This window comes from Dipodomys spectabilis, unplaced genomic scaffold (assembly GCF_019054845.1).
Source record: "Dipodomys spectabilis isolate Male_0828 unplaced genomic scaffold, ASM1905484v1 ptg000024l, whole genome shotgun sequence".
NCBI lineage: Eukaryota > Metazoa > Chordata > Mammalia > Rodentia > Heteromyidae > Dipodomys > Dipodomys spectabilis.
Window position 1 is genome coordinate 5,728,940 of NW_024870701.1, and position 14,648 is coordinate 5,743,587.

At 40.3% G+C, this 14,648-nt stretch overlaps 1 protein-coding gene across 2 annotated transcripts in view; it reads left to right on the forward strand.

The window, feature by feature from the left end:
- Positions 1-14,648, forward strand: part of Lama3 (laminin subunit alpha 3) — a 227,740-nt gene that overhangs the window by 179,686 nt on the left and 33,406 nt on the right. For both annotated transcript variants that reach the window (XM_042675276.1, XM_042675275.1), the window contains 11 exons: positions 397-513; positions 1,738-1,892; positions 2,168-2,309; positions 3,440-3,542; positions 5,845-5,961; positions 6,048-6,227; positions 7,462-7,604; positions 10,037-10,207; positions 12,841-12,992; positions 13,129-13,291; positions 13,712-13,845. In XM_042675276.1, the coding sequence (XP_042531210.1) occupies positions 397-513; positions 1,738-1,892; positions 2,168-2,309; positions 3,440-3,542; positions 5,845-5,961; positions 6,048-6,227; positions 7,462-7,604; positions 10,037-10,207; positions 12,841-12,992; positions 13,129-13,291; positions 13,712-13,845 (1,577 nt within the window). The remainder of the gene's footprint in view (positions 1-396; positions 514-1,737; positions 1,893-2,167; positions 2,310-3,439; positions 3,543-5,844; positions 5,962-6,047; positions 6,228-7,461; positions 7,605-10,036; positions 10,208-12,840; positions 12,993-13,128; positions 13,292-13,711; positions 13,846-14,648) is intronic.

A 14,648-nucleotide genomic window follows, 5' to 3' on the forward strand; every position in this document is an offset into this window, starting at 1 on the left:
GTGCCCCGTCTTCGGTAGCCTCCTATTCTGACCTGGCATGCTCTGGTCATCTCTCATTCAGACTCCTGCTACAGAGACATTGGGGTTGGCTGTAAATTTATTTAAAGTCCTCATTTCCCCCGCCCCAAACCAGAGTTTATTAGAACACTTCATTGCTCAAGTTGACAGAGTGTATAAACCTTTCTCCTCTGCAGTGGTAGCCTCTGTCTTATTGGCACACATTATGCGGAAACAAAGGCAACATGCTAACTCTGCAGCAAGAACCAGTGCCCTCTTACTTTTCAGAGTCTTGACCGTCATGACTCTGCTTGCCTTTTTTGCTGTTGTCCCACATATATGTCTTGAGGCTTCCAATAATGTGCCAATCAAGCAGATTTTCTTTTTTATTCTTTCCAGAGACAAATGAAAGAAATTAATTCCCTGCAGAGCGAGTTCACCAAGTACCTGGCCACTGCAGACTCTTCTTTGCTACAGACCAACAACATGCTGAAGCTGATGGATAAAAGCCAGAAGGTAGAGGAGACTGCTTGTTTCTAGAAATTTGAAGATATTTGTGTTATATTGCTGGGAGACTGTGAGATGGGCTTGTCTATGTTTTTCAAACTTCAGTTTATGCCTTTTGGATGGAAGTGCACATCCCCAAAATCCTGGGGAAAGGGATGGATGAATGACCTTGTCATCTTTATGTCCATCCATGTTACCTAATTGTCTGCAATGTGATAACAAAATAATAACTGCAATACTACTTTTAAAATATTGAACATACCTTGAACTCTGGTGCCTGAACTCTGGGACTGGGAACATACTTTTATTCATAGGAGGCATTTAGGACTTGATAAAAGATTAATGAAATTTCTTAACAGCTTATTAGGCATATCAAAAGAATATTTTATAATGATTATTTCTTTTATACACTTTAAAGTATTTTCTTAGCATACATTTATTATGGAGATATAGTTCATTGTGATATTTACATATAGTCTTTTATTAGTTTACATTATGGGTTGTTTGGGGGATTTTTTTGTATGCGTGCCAGTTCTGGGGCTTGAACTCACAATTTGGATTCTGTCCCTGAGCATTTTTTGCTTTACTGTTTCAATCACAGCTCCACTTATGGCTTTTTTGGTGGTTAATTAGAGTTAAGAGATTTTGAAGATTGAGACAAGAGATTTGAGATAACAGTGGGAGAATTTGCTGCCTGGGCTGGCTTCCAACCACACCAGATCTCAGCCTCTTGACTAGGATTATAGGCATGAGCTACTGGCACCTGGCTACCCTACATTAATTTTACAGGGAAAATTTCATTGTTACATTTCCACACATGTTTATGCTCTGTTCCAATCGGCCTCACCCTTACCTCTCTTCCCCTTTTTATTCCCAAATGATTTCAACAGGTTTCATTTTCCTCTTTTCATAGTTGCAAATAATCTATTTCAATAGTTCTCAACCACCTTCATCCTCCTTGTTAAACCAACCTCCTTATCATAGCTCTTTCTCTAGATCAAAAGTCCTTTGTTTTAGCAGAACTTTGATGATGACATTGTGGTTCTAACTTACAAAAAGCAGGGCAATAATCTAGAAGATGTAAAACTTGGGGCAGATAAACTGTAAGGATAAGCGGTAATTGTGGATGGGCTTAGAAAATATAACTGCTCAGCAAAACAAAATCATTAGTGACAATTTGAGAGAATGTATATTCTATGTATTTATACTGTCTTTGTTGCCTTGGAAAAACAGGAATATGAAAAACTCGCTGCTAGTTTAAATGGAGCAAGACAAGAGCTCAGTGACAAAGTGCGAGAACTCTCCAGATCTTCCATCAAAGCTCCTCTGGTTGGAGAGGCAGAAAAGCACGCACAGTCTTTGCAGGAGCTGGCGAAGCAGCTGGAGGAGTAAGTGCAGCCTGAGCTCATGGACATCTGACCTTCATGGGCTCTTGGCACGCCAAGCAAAGTCCTCAGCTGGACCACCTGGCTGTCCCCACTAGGATGGAGGGCAGGGTCCAGGACCCACAGCAGGTCAAAACCAGACCTGCAATGTGGACATCGCCTTGGGTCAGGATCACAAAGATGGGCAATATCTGTGTCTACTAGTAAAGATAGCAGCCATAGCAGCCACAGGGAAAGGCTGCTACAGGATATAACCCCTCTCCCACATCTCCTTCTAGAATAAAGAGAAATGCCAGTGGAGACGAGCTGGTACGCCGTGCTGTGGATGCCGCCACTGCCTATGAGAACATCCTCAATGCCATCAAAGCCGCAGAGGATGCAGCCAACAAGGCCACCAGTGCATCCGAGTCTGCCCTTAAGGTTGGTACCTGGAGCTGCACCTGTGGTTCTCCAACTTCATTCTGGAGGGATCTCACATTTTTGTTCTCTCTCCATGTACATGAAGGAATATTATTAAAACACAGTTGATTTTAAAATTAGAACTTTACTGGTTCTAGATGTGGGGCTTTTCTGTATTTACTGGCCTATTTAATGTCCGTAGTTCAGGTTAAAAAGTATTTGTAGCTGACTGCCACTAGCTTATGCCTGTAATCCTAGCAATCTCAGGAGGCTGAGGTCTGAGGATTGCAGTTTGAGGCCAGCCTGAGCAGGAAGGTTTGTCAGACTCTTATCTCCAATTAATCACAGAAAAAGCCAGAAGTGGCACTGGGGCTCAAGTGGTAGAGTGCTAGCACTGAACAAAAGGAGCCCCAAGAAGAGTGCCCGGAGTTCAAGCCCCAGGACTGACCAAAAAAAGTATTTGTAAAACCAGGTAGAAATTACACTAAAATTATTGATTTTGAAGTAAAACCAAACAGCATATCTTGGTCTCTATTACGTCTGCTATTATGCTGTGATTAAGTATTAACACTTAGCAAACAGAGAGACTTCTGAAAGCAATTTGATAACTATTTTCTCCTGGTGACTTGGTTTTACATCTTGGCATGTCAGTGGGCACCTGTGAGATCTTATATAAGGCATATCATATTCCTACTTATAAAAATGAAGGACCCAATATTTCTCATCGGAGTGAGAAAACAGGACTTCTTCAGAAGTTGAAAGCTTGTAGATTCTGGAGCTTGGGAGCCTGAAAGCAGCTAAGTTCTCTTCTTGATTCCTGTAAGAGGTATTGGACAAGTGACCCTGAGCAAATGAGTTAGGCATGGGCACAGGCATCACCCAACTGGCCAGCATGTCACCAGAGATGGGTCCACCTCCCTAAACCACGAATGTCTACCTAGAATCCTGACTGCATCTTTTATAGAAGAGTTTACTCCCAACTTCTTTCTCCCTTTCAGGCTTTATTCTTTAAAGATTAAAGCTTGAGGAGCTGGGAATATGGCTTAGTTATGGGATAGAGCGGTTGCTTTAGGACTAGGGCAAAAAAAATCTTACTGTGTATTTCCTAAGGTGTAGCATATGTTAAGGTGGATAAACTTTTTTGCTTTTAGACAGTGATAAAGGAAAATCTTCCCAAAAAAGCTAAGACCCTGAGTTCTGCCAGCGATGAACTATTAAATGAAGCTAAGATAACCCAGAAGACGCTGCAGCAAGGTACGGGGCTGTGGGGGCAGCAGGGGCAATCAGGACTTCAAGCAATCTGTGGAGCCGAGAAGTAGAGCTTTGCTGTCAAATGCCATTTCTCAACTCCAGTGTCAATGCACAGCATAGTGTCTTAATTCATGGCTTACATTATCAACACTATGTACCCACTCAATATTCTGAATATTCCCATTCAACATATATAAAATTCACTGGAATCTTATAAATATTAAAAGTCTTAAGGGACTTAAATGTGTTTGGGCCTGACCTTGTGGGAGACTCTTTTAATTAAATTCTCCTGCAGCCATAAAAGTGGGAACCCATATACATTAAAATCATTCATTTCAGGTCAATAGAACAACTGCCTCAAAATTTCTTGTCCTAAAATCTTAGCAACTAAATGTATCAAAAGTCACAATCACTAGCAAACATGAGAATTTTTAAAAGCATAAATGTTTTCCTTGGGAACATTGTGTTTATTTTATGTGAAAGGAATCAGGTGGGTACCAGTGGCTCATGCCTGTAAGTAATCCTGGCTACTCAGGAGGCTGAAATCTGAGGATTGCAGTTTGAAGTTAGCCTGGGCAACAAAATCCATGAGACTGTTATCTTCAATTAACCATTCAAAAGCTGGACGTAGAGTTGTGGTTCAAGTGATAGAGCTCTAGCCTTGAGCTCAAAAATCTTAGGGACAATGCCCAGGCCCTGAGTTTAGGTCCCTGGATCAGCACAACAACAAAGAATTCCCGAGGTTTGAGAATGTGCTCTTCAGTTTCTCTTGTCACTTCCAGAGATTCATGCCTGCACAGGGATCTTAAGGCCATTGCCCTGGCTGAGCTTCTAGATGATGACTTCACAAACTTATTTATGAAACAATCTTTAAAAAATCAAATATAGAAAAAATAATAATTTACAGGCACTTGCTAGGAAAAGTTCAGTTAGGGTTTCGTGGTGTGGCATCTCCTCTCTTCATAAAATTTCAGATTGCAAGTAGATTGGTGTGATTTGTTTGTTGGCTTGATGCTTTGTCTATTTGTTTTTTGTGGTTCTGGGAATCAGACTCAGGGTCTTGCACATGCTATGCACATCCTCTACCACTGAGTTCAGGATTAGTGTTTCAAATAAATTGGAACACTATGTTATTAAATAAAACAGACCTTGAGTTGGGTTCCAATAGCTCGAGTCTATAATCTTAGCTACTCAGAAGCCCGAGAGCAGGTGGATCTCAATTTAAGATCAGCCCATGCAGAAAGCTTCTGAGACCCTAGCTTGAAAGTAACCAGCAAAAAGCCTGGCTAGAAGCATGGCTTAAGTGGTAGAGCAGCAGCCTAGAAAGCTGAGTTCAAACCTCAGTACTGCCGAAAAGAAAAGAGAAAAACAAACATTCCTTAGACCATAATGTAACTCATATATCATCAGAATGGTTTTTCTGTATTAATGTATCATCAATATAGACATCATCTAATCTGTCTGAAAAAACTTAGAAGCTCAGCAAGGACTATGGATTTAGATTCCTGCTCAGTTATGAATATCCATGAGTGACCATAAGAAAGCCATTTGCTGTGATCATTCATTCATTCATTCATTCATCTACCAACAAAACTATACTAATATTAAGCTCTGACTGGTGCTATACACCACAATGTGTTGGGACACAGGACCAAGTAAGATGGATATGTCCTTTGTAAACATTCTTCTGATCTTCACAAAGTGCAAGTCAGCTTTCTGAAGTTGTTCAGTCCCTCCCTCCTTCTGTCTCTCCCTTTCTCTTTCTTTCTTATTCTCCCTCTTCCTTCTCTCTCTCTCTCTCTCTCTCTCTCTCTCTCTCTCTCTCTCTCTCTCTCTCTCTCTCTTTGTGCTAATACTGAGGCTATAAATCAAGACCTGGACAATGTCCCTTAGCTTTTACACTCAGGTTTAGCACTCTGTCACTTGAGCCACAACTTCATTTCCTGCTTTTCAGCAGTTAACTGGAGATGACTCTTGGACTTTTCTGCCCCAGCAGGCTGTGAACCACAGTCCTCACATCTCAGCCTCCTGAGTAGCTAGAATTACAGGTGTGAGCCACCAGCACCCAGCTAGTCTCTCCCTTTCTTTATGTGCATTTCCAAGGATCCATTGCCACAGACCTCTAGGTGCCTCTGGCCTCTGTAACCAAAGTCCCAATAGCCGCAGTCCAGGTACATGCAGTGAGCATCTCTGTGATGAAGGCTAAGATATATTTGTCTGCTCAGTGGTTTGTAGAGGCCATAAATGTCAACAGGGGAATCAAACCTACAAGTTAATTGACTCTTGGATGTTTCATTTCTTTTAGAAATCAATCCTGCTCTCAACAGCCTACAGCAAACACTGAATATTGTGTCAATTCAGAAGGAACTGATAGACACCAACCTCACTACTCTCCGAAATGATCTTCGTGGGATACAGAGAGGTCATCATCTCCCTGGACCACTGTTTTTGGTTGCTTTGGTTGAGTGTTTTAGGTTGTTTCACCCCACCTCTTTGTGTGTGCATTAGGTGACATCGATAGTATGATCAGCGAGGCAAAGAGCAAGGTCAAAAAGGCCAACGACATCACCAGTGAGGTGCTGGATGGGCTCAACCCCATTCAGACAGACGTGAGAAGAATTAAGGACACTTATGGGAGCACCCAGAGCGAAGACTTTAGCAAGGCTCTGACAGATGCCAATAACTCAGGTATCTGCCATGTGGGGGTCAAGATGGATTACCTACTTCTCCATTGTGTGGGGCTTATTCTTTGCTGGTAAAGTCAGATAAAATTAAGACATTAGGAAACAATTCCATATAGTACATTCAAACAGTGTAGATATTCTAATTAGAAAAAATAGCACGGCTTATAATTTTTTTCTCTATTCTTTTCTTTCTTTCTTTTTTATTGTGAAAATACTGTACAGAGGGGTTACAGTTAGATGGGCAAGATAATGAGTACATTTCTTATCAAGCATTGTAGCCTCCTCCTTTGTTTCCCCTTCCCATCCCTTTCCAGCCCCCCCACCCCCTCACCCAATCCTCCCCCCCTCTTTCTTTTTTTAAAGGTAAGTAATTGTATAAAAGAGTTTCCATTCCACAAATCAGGTTCTAAGTACATGAATCTTGATCCATGTCACCCCTTCCATCTTTCCCTCTCCTATCCATACCCTTATCTTTTTTTTAATCCATTGTCATAGCGTAATAAGGTCTGAAACATAAGACATTAAACTGCAAATGATTGCTGGGTGCTGGTGGAGTACACTTGTGATCCTAGCTACTCAGGAGGGCGTATGTGGTTCAAAGCCAGCCTTTGCAGTCCGTTAGACTTATCTCCAATAAACTACTCAGAAAAACCCAGAAATGGCTCTGTGGCTCAACTAATAGAACATTAGCCTTGAGCAAAAAAGCTTACAGATAGCATACAGGTCCTGAGTTCAAGCCCCAGGACTGGCGAAAAGAATTATAAATGATGGTTATTTATTTATTTTGTCAGTTGTGGGGCTTGAACTCTTGTGCTCAAGGCTGGTGCTCTGCCACTTTGAGCCACAGCTCTACTTCCAGTTTTCTGGTGGTTAATTGGAGCTAAGAGTCTCACAGACTTTCCTGCTCAGGTTGGTTTCAAATTGCAATTCTCAGATCTCAGCATCCTGAGTAGTTAGGATTACAGGCATGAGCCACTGGAGCCCATCTCATTTTGAATGAGTTTTAAGGATAAGAAAACAAATACATTTTGGCATAATAATCAAGGAAAGAGATTTGATAGTTACCTTGTGGGGGGAAATCCATCATGCATTTTGAAAGAGTTATTATACAATTACAGATCTAGCCAATTCAACATTTAGGTCCTAAAGAAGCTACTTGACAAATACCAGCAGTAAGCACATCTGTATTCCCCCTTTTCTTAGTGTACTGTTGTAAATGTCTGACTTCTCATTAACAGTGAAAAGATTAACCAAGAACCTGCCTGATCTTCTGAGTAAGATTGAAAGTATCAATCAACAGCTGTTGCCTCTGGGGAACATCTCTGACAACGTGGACCGAATCCGAGAACTAATTCAGCAGGCCCGGGATGCTGCCAATAAGGTGTGTGTCCCCACATTATCCTCTGCTGAGGTAGAAAAAAAGGCATTTATTATTTTCTCCGTTGGCTTTCTTTCTTCCTCTAATTCTTTGGTACTTGGCAATATGAAAGTCGACTTCTGTCACCCTTCAAAAATGCACTTGATCTTATCCTCTAATTTTCTGGTGTATCAGGGACCAGAAGGGTTTTTCTTTCATTGAGTTTATGCAGTCAGGAAGAAGGGTTAACTTCCAGGCTCCACTTGTTAGACTGCTATTACAAGGGCAAGTGAGGGTTCTGTGGTCTAGCTATGTTGCCTGTGCTGGCCTCAAGCTCATGATTTTCCTGCCTCAGCCTCCTGAGTGCTGGAATTACAGGTATGTACCACCATGCTTAGCTTTCTATCCTTTATTTTTATATACAGAAAAATCTAATCTTGATTTTAAAAATAACGAGTTTCTCAAGTGACCAAAAGCAAAAGGGCATGCTGGGGAAACATTCAGAGATATGGTTGCTTCCCCTGGAAGGAGAGGGTGAGTAGGAAAGAAGAGTCATAAAGTAAAGTCATAATGTGGGTTGAAGGGAGCTGTAACTTACCCACCACTAAGCTCCTTGGTATGATGCCTTAAGTATATGAGTCTCAAGAAATAGATAAATTCCTAATGGGTAATATGTCATGTGGGAATAAACATCATTCTAGGATTCTTACTCTTTTCATTTTTTTATTGCAGAGACATATAGTTTATTGGAAAACAGTTTTAACTTTATATTCAGTACATACTCAATTTTATCTTCTAATTTTTTAGAAGAAATAGTACTCAGCTATGTAGTGATATTAGTGATGTTGTTCATCTCTGTGTGGAACTGTTTCTCCATTAATTTATAAGGCTTTGAGTAGACATCTGATACTTAGCAAGTTAGAAATTCCCTAGTGACCACATAACTGAAGGTGAGGGAAAGTTGCTGGGTGGTACCTTTTCAGAAAGATTATAAATACAAACAATGAGAGAAGAAAACTTTATAACTTCCTCTAGTACTCTTTGCTCTAGTTAATCACCAAAAAAGCCAGAAGTGGAGTTGTGGATGCCAGTCTTGAGCGAAAAACCTAAGCAAGAGCACAAGGCCCTGTGTTCAAGCCCAGTAATGGTACACACACACACACACACACACACACACACACACACACACACACACACACACACACACACACACACACACACACACACACACACACACACACACACACACACACACACACACACACACACACACACACACACACACACACACACCTGTGCATTTACAAATATTTTTGATATATTTCTACTATCTACAGTCACTCTGTCAAGAGCTTCATCCCTGTTTACTCCTCTGTACAAAAACCACCAAAGATTGGAATAATAATTATTATAGAGTTGCTATAATTATTAATACATGCTCACTAATAATAAGTATTATTTCAGACACAGCAACTCAAATATAGTTTTCAGAAACCCCTGATTAGTAAACAGTACGAACATGAATGTTTTATTTTTTTTCAATGTTTTTTATTGTAAAAATGCTGTACAGAGGGGTTACAGTTACATGAACAAGGAAATGAGTACATTTCCTATCAAGCATTGTTACCTCCTCCTTTGTTTTGTCCCCACCCTTCCCCCCCCCAATCTAAATTGTAAAGTTCATTTTTCAACATAGTGTCTTGTACATCTCATTGTTACAATTGGTCAACCTGAATCCCTATTTAAACATTTTGGTTTTTTCCCCTTCCCCTCCACAAGCTAGAGAAGCGTATATACAAGATGCAGGGCACCAACATCAAATACAGTGAAAACAGGTGTTATACCATGGGGGAGGAACATACAAAGAAAGAAAAAAAATCACATGGTATATTATAAATATGTTAGAAACAATAGCAAGAAAGAAAAAATATTTGTGTCCCTATCTTGGGGTTCATTTCGCTTAACATTATCTTGTCTGGTCATATGTTCATAGCTTCTGACTTTTTCTGCTTGTCCCAGACATATTCTAGTTATTGCAAATAAGGGAAACCATGGGTCCGTCATGGGGCTTGAACTCTGGGCCTGAGGGCTGTTCCTCAACTCTTCAGCTCAAGGCTAGTGCTCTACAACTTAAGCTACAGTGCCATTTCTGGTTTTTTGGTGGTTTATTGGAGATAAAGAGTTTTACAGACTTTCCTGCCCAGGCTGGCTTTGAACCATGATCCTCAGATCTCAGCCTCCTGAGTAGCTAGGATTACAGGTGTAAGCCACTGGTGCCCAGCGAATGTTTTATTTTTTTAGTAAGTTTCTGACCCGGGTCTGAGACATTCACAGCTCTGTTCTTCATCAGCACGTCTTGGGGTAGGCTGATCAGTTAACACCAAGGTTACAGATTGCCTGTCTGAGCACTCACTTTCTTCACAGTAGAATGTTTATCACCTTGTGACCCTTCACAGGTTGCAGTCCCCATGAGGTTCAATGGTAAATCTGGAGTTGAAGTCCGACTACCAAGTGACCTAGAAGATTTGAAAGGCTACACATCTCTATCTTTGTTTCTCCAAAGACCTGACTCAAGAGAAAACGAGGGGACAGAAGATATGTTTGTGATGTACCTTGGAAATAAAGACGTAAGTATTGGCTGGACATGTCTCTAGCTTTCTAACTGTATACTTTTGGAGATGTATACTTTCGAGGCTTGGGGCACAGCTCAGTCACTGCTATTACCTCATTGTTGGAAATCTCACTAAGATAATGAGTCTTACCACAATTGCCCTCACCCTTGGGGTACAGAGGCAACCCTGATTGATCTCCCACCATCATCGATTGATAGCTGCTGATGGATTGAGAGGCCTCAGCCCATTGCACAGTGCACACATGTTTGTGCATGTGAGCACATGTACACATTAGGTGTAAGCTTAGTACCCCCTCTTCCCACAAGGCCAGGGCCTCGATATCAAAGCTGAATGGGGAAACCCACAGTAGCTTCACCTCACAGAATGTGACCCCATCTTCTTCCTCAAAAGGCCCAGCTGCAGACCCGTTCCCAAGTCTGAGGAGACCATTATGAGAACTGGGACAAAACTAAGCCTGTCTTGCCTAATTGGAAATTGTGGTGTTTGATTTTTTTTTTTATCACATCTGAATCATGTAACCACAACTATTACAGACATTTTGAATAGATGACTTTAGTTTTCGGTCTCTCTTTAAATACATTTGTATGTTTGTGTGTGTGTGGGGGGGGGGGGTTCTGGGGCTTGAACTCAGGGCCTAGGCTCTGTCCTTTGAGCTTTTGTATCCAAGGCTAGCACTTTCCCACTTGAGATATAGCTCCACTTCTGGCTTTTTCATGGTTAAATGGCAATAAGAGTCTTACAGACTTTCCTGTCTAGGCTGGCTTTGGAGCAGGATCCTCAAATCATAGCCTCCTGAGTAGCCAGGATGATAGGAATATGGCAGTGGTGCCCAGCTTTAAATACATTTCTTCAATCTAGGGTCAAGGAAAAGCTAACTACTGATCTGGTTAGGGTACAGTTGTTGGAGCAGAAATATCTGAAATATGGTTCCTGAAAATTCTTCCTCATTAGGAATGTGTTATTTATCACTAGTGGACATTATATTTGAAGAGTCTTGAATCAAGATTCTTAATATTTTTTCATGCTTTCCAGATGATACTATTTTATTTGTAGCTTCTTTGTAAAGTGATTGCTTTGCTTTTATTGTGACAAAATGCATATTACTTCATAGCTTCAACAAATTTACAGCAGATTCCACATTATGGACTCAGACAACTATGGACTGACAATACACAGAAGAAGAAACAAAACATGTCTGTAGTGAATGTGTATCACACAAACACCCTTTTACTTGTCATTACTCTAAACAGTATATTATACCAACTAGTTACAAACATTTATAGTGTAAGTAGGTATTATAAGATGATTGAAAAGTCTATAAAAAGGGCTAGGGATGTGGTTCAACTCTTGGGTAGCATGTATGAGGCCTTACACTCAATCTCTAGAACTATGAATGGATGGAAGATGGATGGATGGATGATCTATGGGAGGATGTGCACAGATTATGTGCCAATATGCTATCGTTTTCTTTTTAAAATAAGTTTTTTATTGTAAAAATACTGTACAGAGGGGTTACAATCACATGAGCAAGGTAATGAGTACATTTCTTATCAAGCATTGTTGCCTCCTCCTTTGTTTTTCCCCTACCATCCCTTCCCTCCCACCTCCACAACTACACTCCCCTCCCCCCCCACACCTAAATTGTAAAGTTTGTTTTTCGACATAGTGTCTTGTACATCTCATTGTTGCAATGGGTCCACCTGTATCCCTATGTAAACAATTTGTTTTTTCCCTTCTGCTCCCCAAATTATACCAACATCAAATACAGTGAAAACAGGGGTTATACCATAGGAGAGGGAAATACAAAGCAACAAAAAAAATCACATGGTACCTTATAAATACGTTAGAAACAATAGAAAGAAAGAAAAAACCACTTGTGACCTTATTTGGGGTTCATTTTGCTTAACATCATCTTATCTGACCTTTTTTGCTTGTCTCAGGAATATACTAGTTATTGCAAATAAGAGAAACCTATGGCTATTGTTTTCTGTAAATGACTTGAGCATCTGTAGGTTTGGGCATCCCTGTAGTTACAGATATGTCCCATACCTTCTATTTATGATAAACACAAAATTTATCTCTTGATTTCCTGAATAATAAATAAATAAATGCTTCAAAATTGTTAAAATTGTCAAATTTACACTACCTATATTTTACTATAGTTGTCAGAAACCATTTCTACCTTAATGCTCTCACATTCTGATAGGGAAGGAAGATACTTCCTTGGTAACGTGGAGTTGCCAGGTCTCCCAGAGCCTATGCAGAGTGTGAAGGGAGTGTTGTCTGGTACATGGAAAGCAAAAGTAGCCTATCTCCCTTGCCAGATTACAAATGGAATACATGGCTAAGGCCACACCTACTCTAGCTGTATGGCAGGTGCTAACAAACATTTGAGAATTGAGTGAATAGGGGAATGAATAACTGCACTATAACACAAAGATGGTCCCAGACAGGATGACCTGTTGTGTCCTTGTCTATTAGAGTATGTACCTCATGTATTCTGTCTGCCCAAAACTCCTTGTATAAAACTTGTTATTTTATGCAATGAAACGCTTGGGACCCTCTTGGGATGGAGAGCTGAGAGAATATTGTGTGTGAAGAATTCTGGGGTGCCTTTATGTCTCCAGGTCTCTAAGGACTACATTGGCATGGCAGTTGTCAACGGCCGGCTCACCTGTGTGTACAACCTGGGAGACAAAGAGGCAGAACTCCAGGTGGACCAGATCTTGACTGAGAGTGAGACTCAAGAGGCAGTTATGGACCGAGTGAAATTTCAGAGGTACAAGGCTGATTGATGCTTTCTCTTAGTGAACCTGCCCCACCTCTAAACTTTCCCAATATGGAACCCCATATTTAGCATCTTAGCTTTGAATTCTCTCATTTTAAAAATAACTTTATGATCTCATTTTCAACAGAATTTATCAGTTTGCAAGACTCAATTATACCAAAGAAGCCACATCCAGTAAACCCAAAGCACCTCAATTCCATGACATGGAGAGTGGAAATCTTAACACACTGCTTAATTTAGATCCTGAAAATGTTGTGTTTTATGTTGGAGGCCACCCACCTGACTTTAAAGTAAGTGTGTGAATTCTAATTTAGCTTGATGAAACCCTGCCTTTATTTTAATTAATTATATATAAAATGGATTTAACTATATGTTCTTAAAGCACATATTATAATATTAAGTAACAATGAGATTTCTCTATTTCTCTGAACACTGTCCTAAGCTTAAGTATATTAAAATAAGTGTTATTATCCCTATTTTACAAAGATGGAAACTGAGGCAAAAGGTTTAATAACTTTCTCAAGACTATATCCATCTTCTAACTAGCAAAGCCAGGGCATCTCATTCCAGTGCCCACATTGCTGATGCATGCATGATACTGATGATTAGAAGTGATAGAATTACACTGCTCCTATTATACTTTCACAAGTTTTTCTTTTGGTTAAATTGATTGTCTGGCTCAACTAATGATTTTTTTGTTTCATTTTCAGCTTCCTAGTAGACTAAGATTCCCCCCATACAAAGGTTGTATTGAATTGGATGACCTCAATGAAAATGTTCTGAGTTTGTACAACTTCAAAACAACATTCAATCTCAACACAACTGAAGTGGAGCCTTGTAGAAGGTGAGTGAAAAAGATGGCAGTTAGTGTCCCTGTGACTGCACCGGGAACATGCACATCTAAGAAAGACGTGTGCCGAGTGACACGTTAAAGGTGCTGTTGATGCTGATGGTTGCTATGAGCCAATGGTTCTTAAATCATGCCGGCAGCCTATCTCTAGAACTGAATAACCATATTTTTCCTTAACTTGATTGTATTGATAGAGCTTTCTCTCTCTCTTTTGTACCAGTTCTGGGGCTTAAACTCAGGGTCTGGGTGCTGTCCCTGCAGAATTTTTTGCTCAAGGCTAGTGCTCTACCACTTGAGCCACAGCTCCACTTCTGGCTTTTTTAGTGCTTAACTGGAGATAAGAATCTCATGGACTTTCCTGCCCAGACTGGCTTTGAACTTTGAGTAGCTAGGATTACAGGGCTGAGCCACCAGTGCCCAGCTACAGTTATCTTATTTTTAAAATAAATCTTTATTAAATTGCTGGTACTCCCTACCAAGAAATTAGGTGGCATCTGATTTAGATGCAAAGTACATATTTATTTTTAAAAAAGTAATGCTCATATTGGGTGACTTTCTAGTTACTCCGCCATCCAACCCTATTTGAAAATTGCTGCTGTAAGCTCCTAACCACCCTTATAATTTACACAATACTTGGACTATTCTACTATGTAACAGATCAGGTTTTAAGTTTCTATTTCAAATAAATTGTATTTCAAGATTTTTAGCTAGTAGGTCACTTCTACCTGACAGGCATTTAACTTCCAAGACAAGCCCTTGACCATTATCCTTTTTAATATATCAACATATCCAGGAGA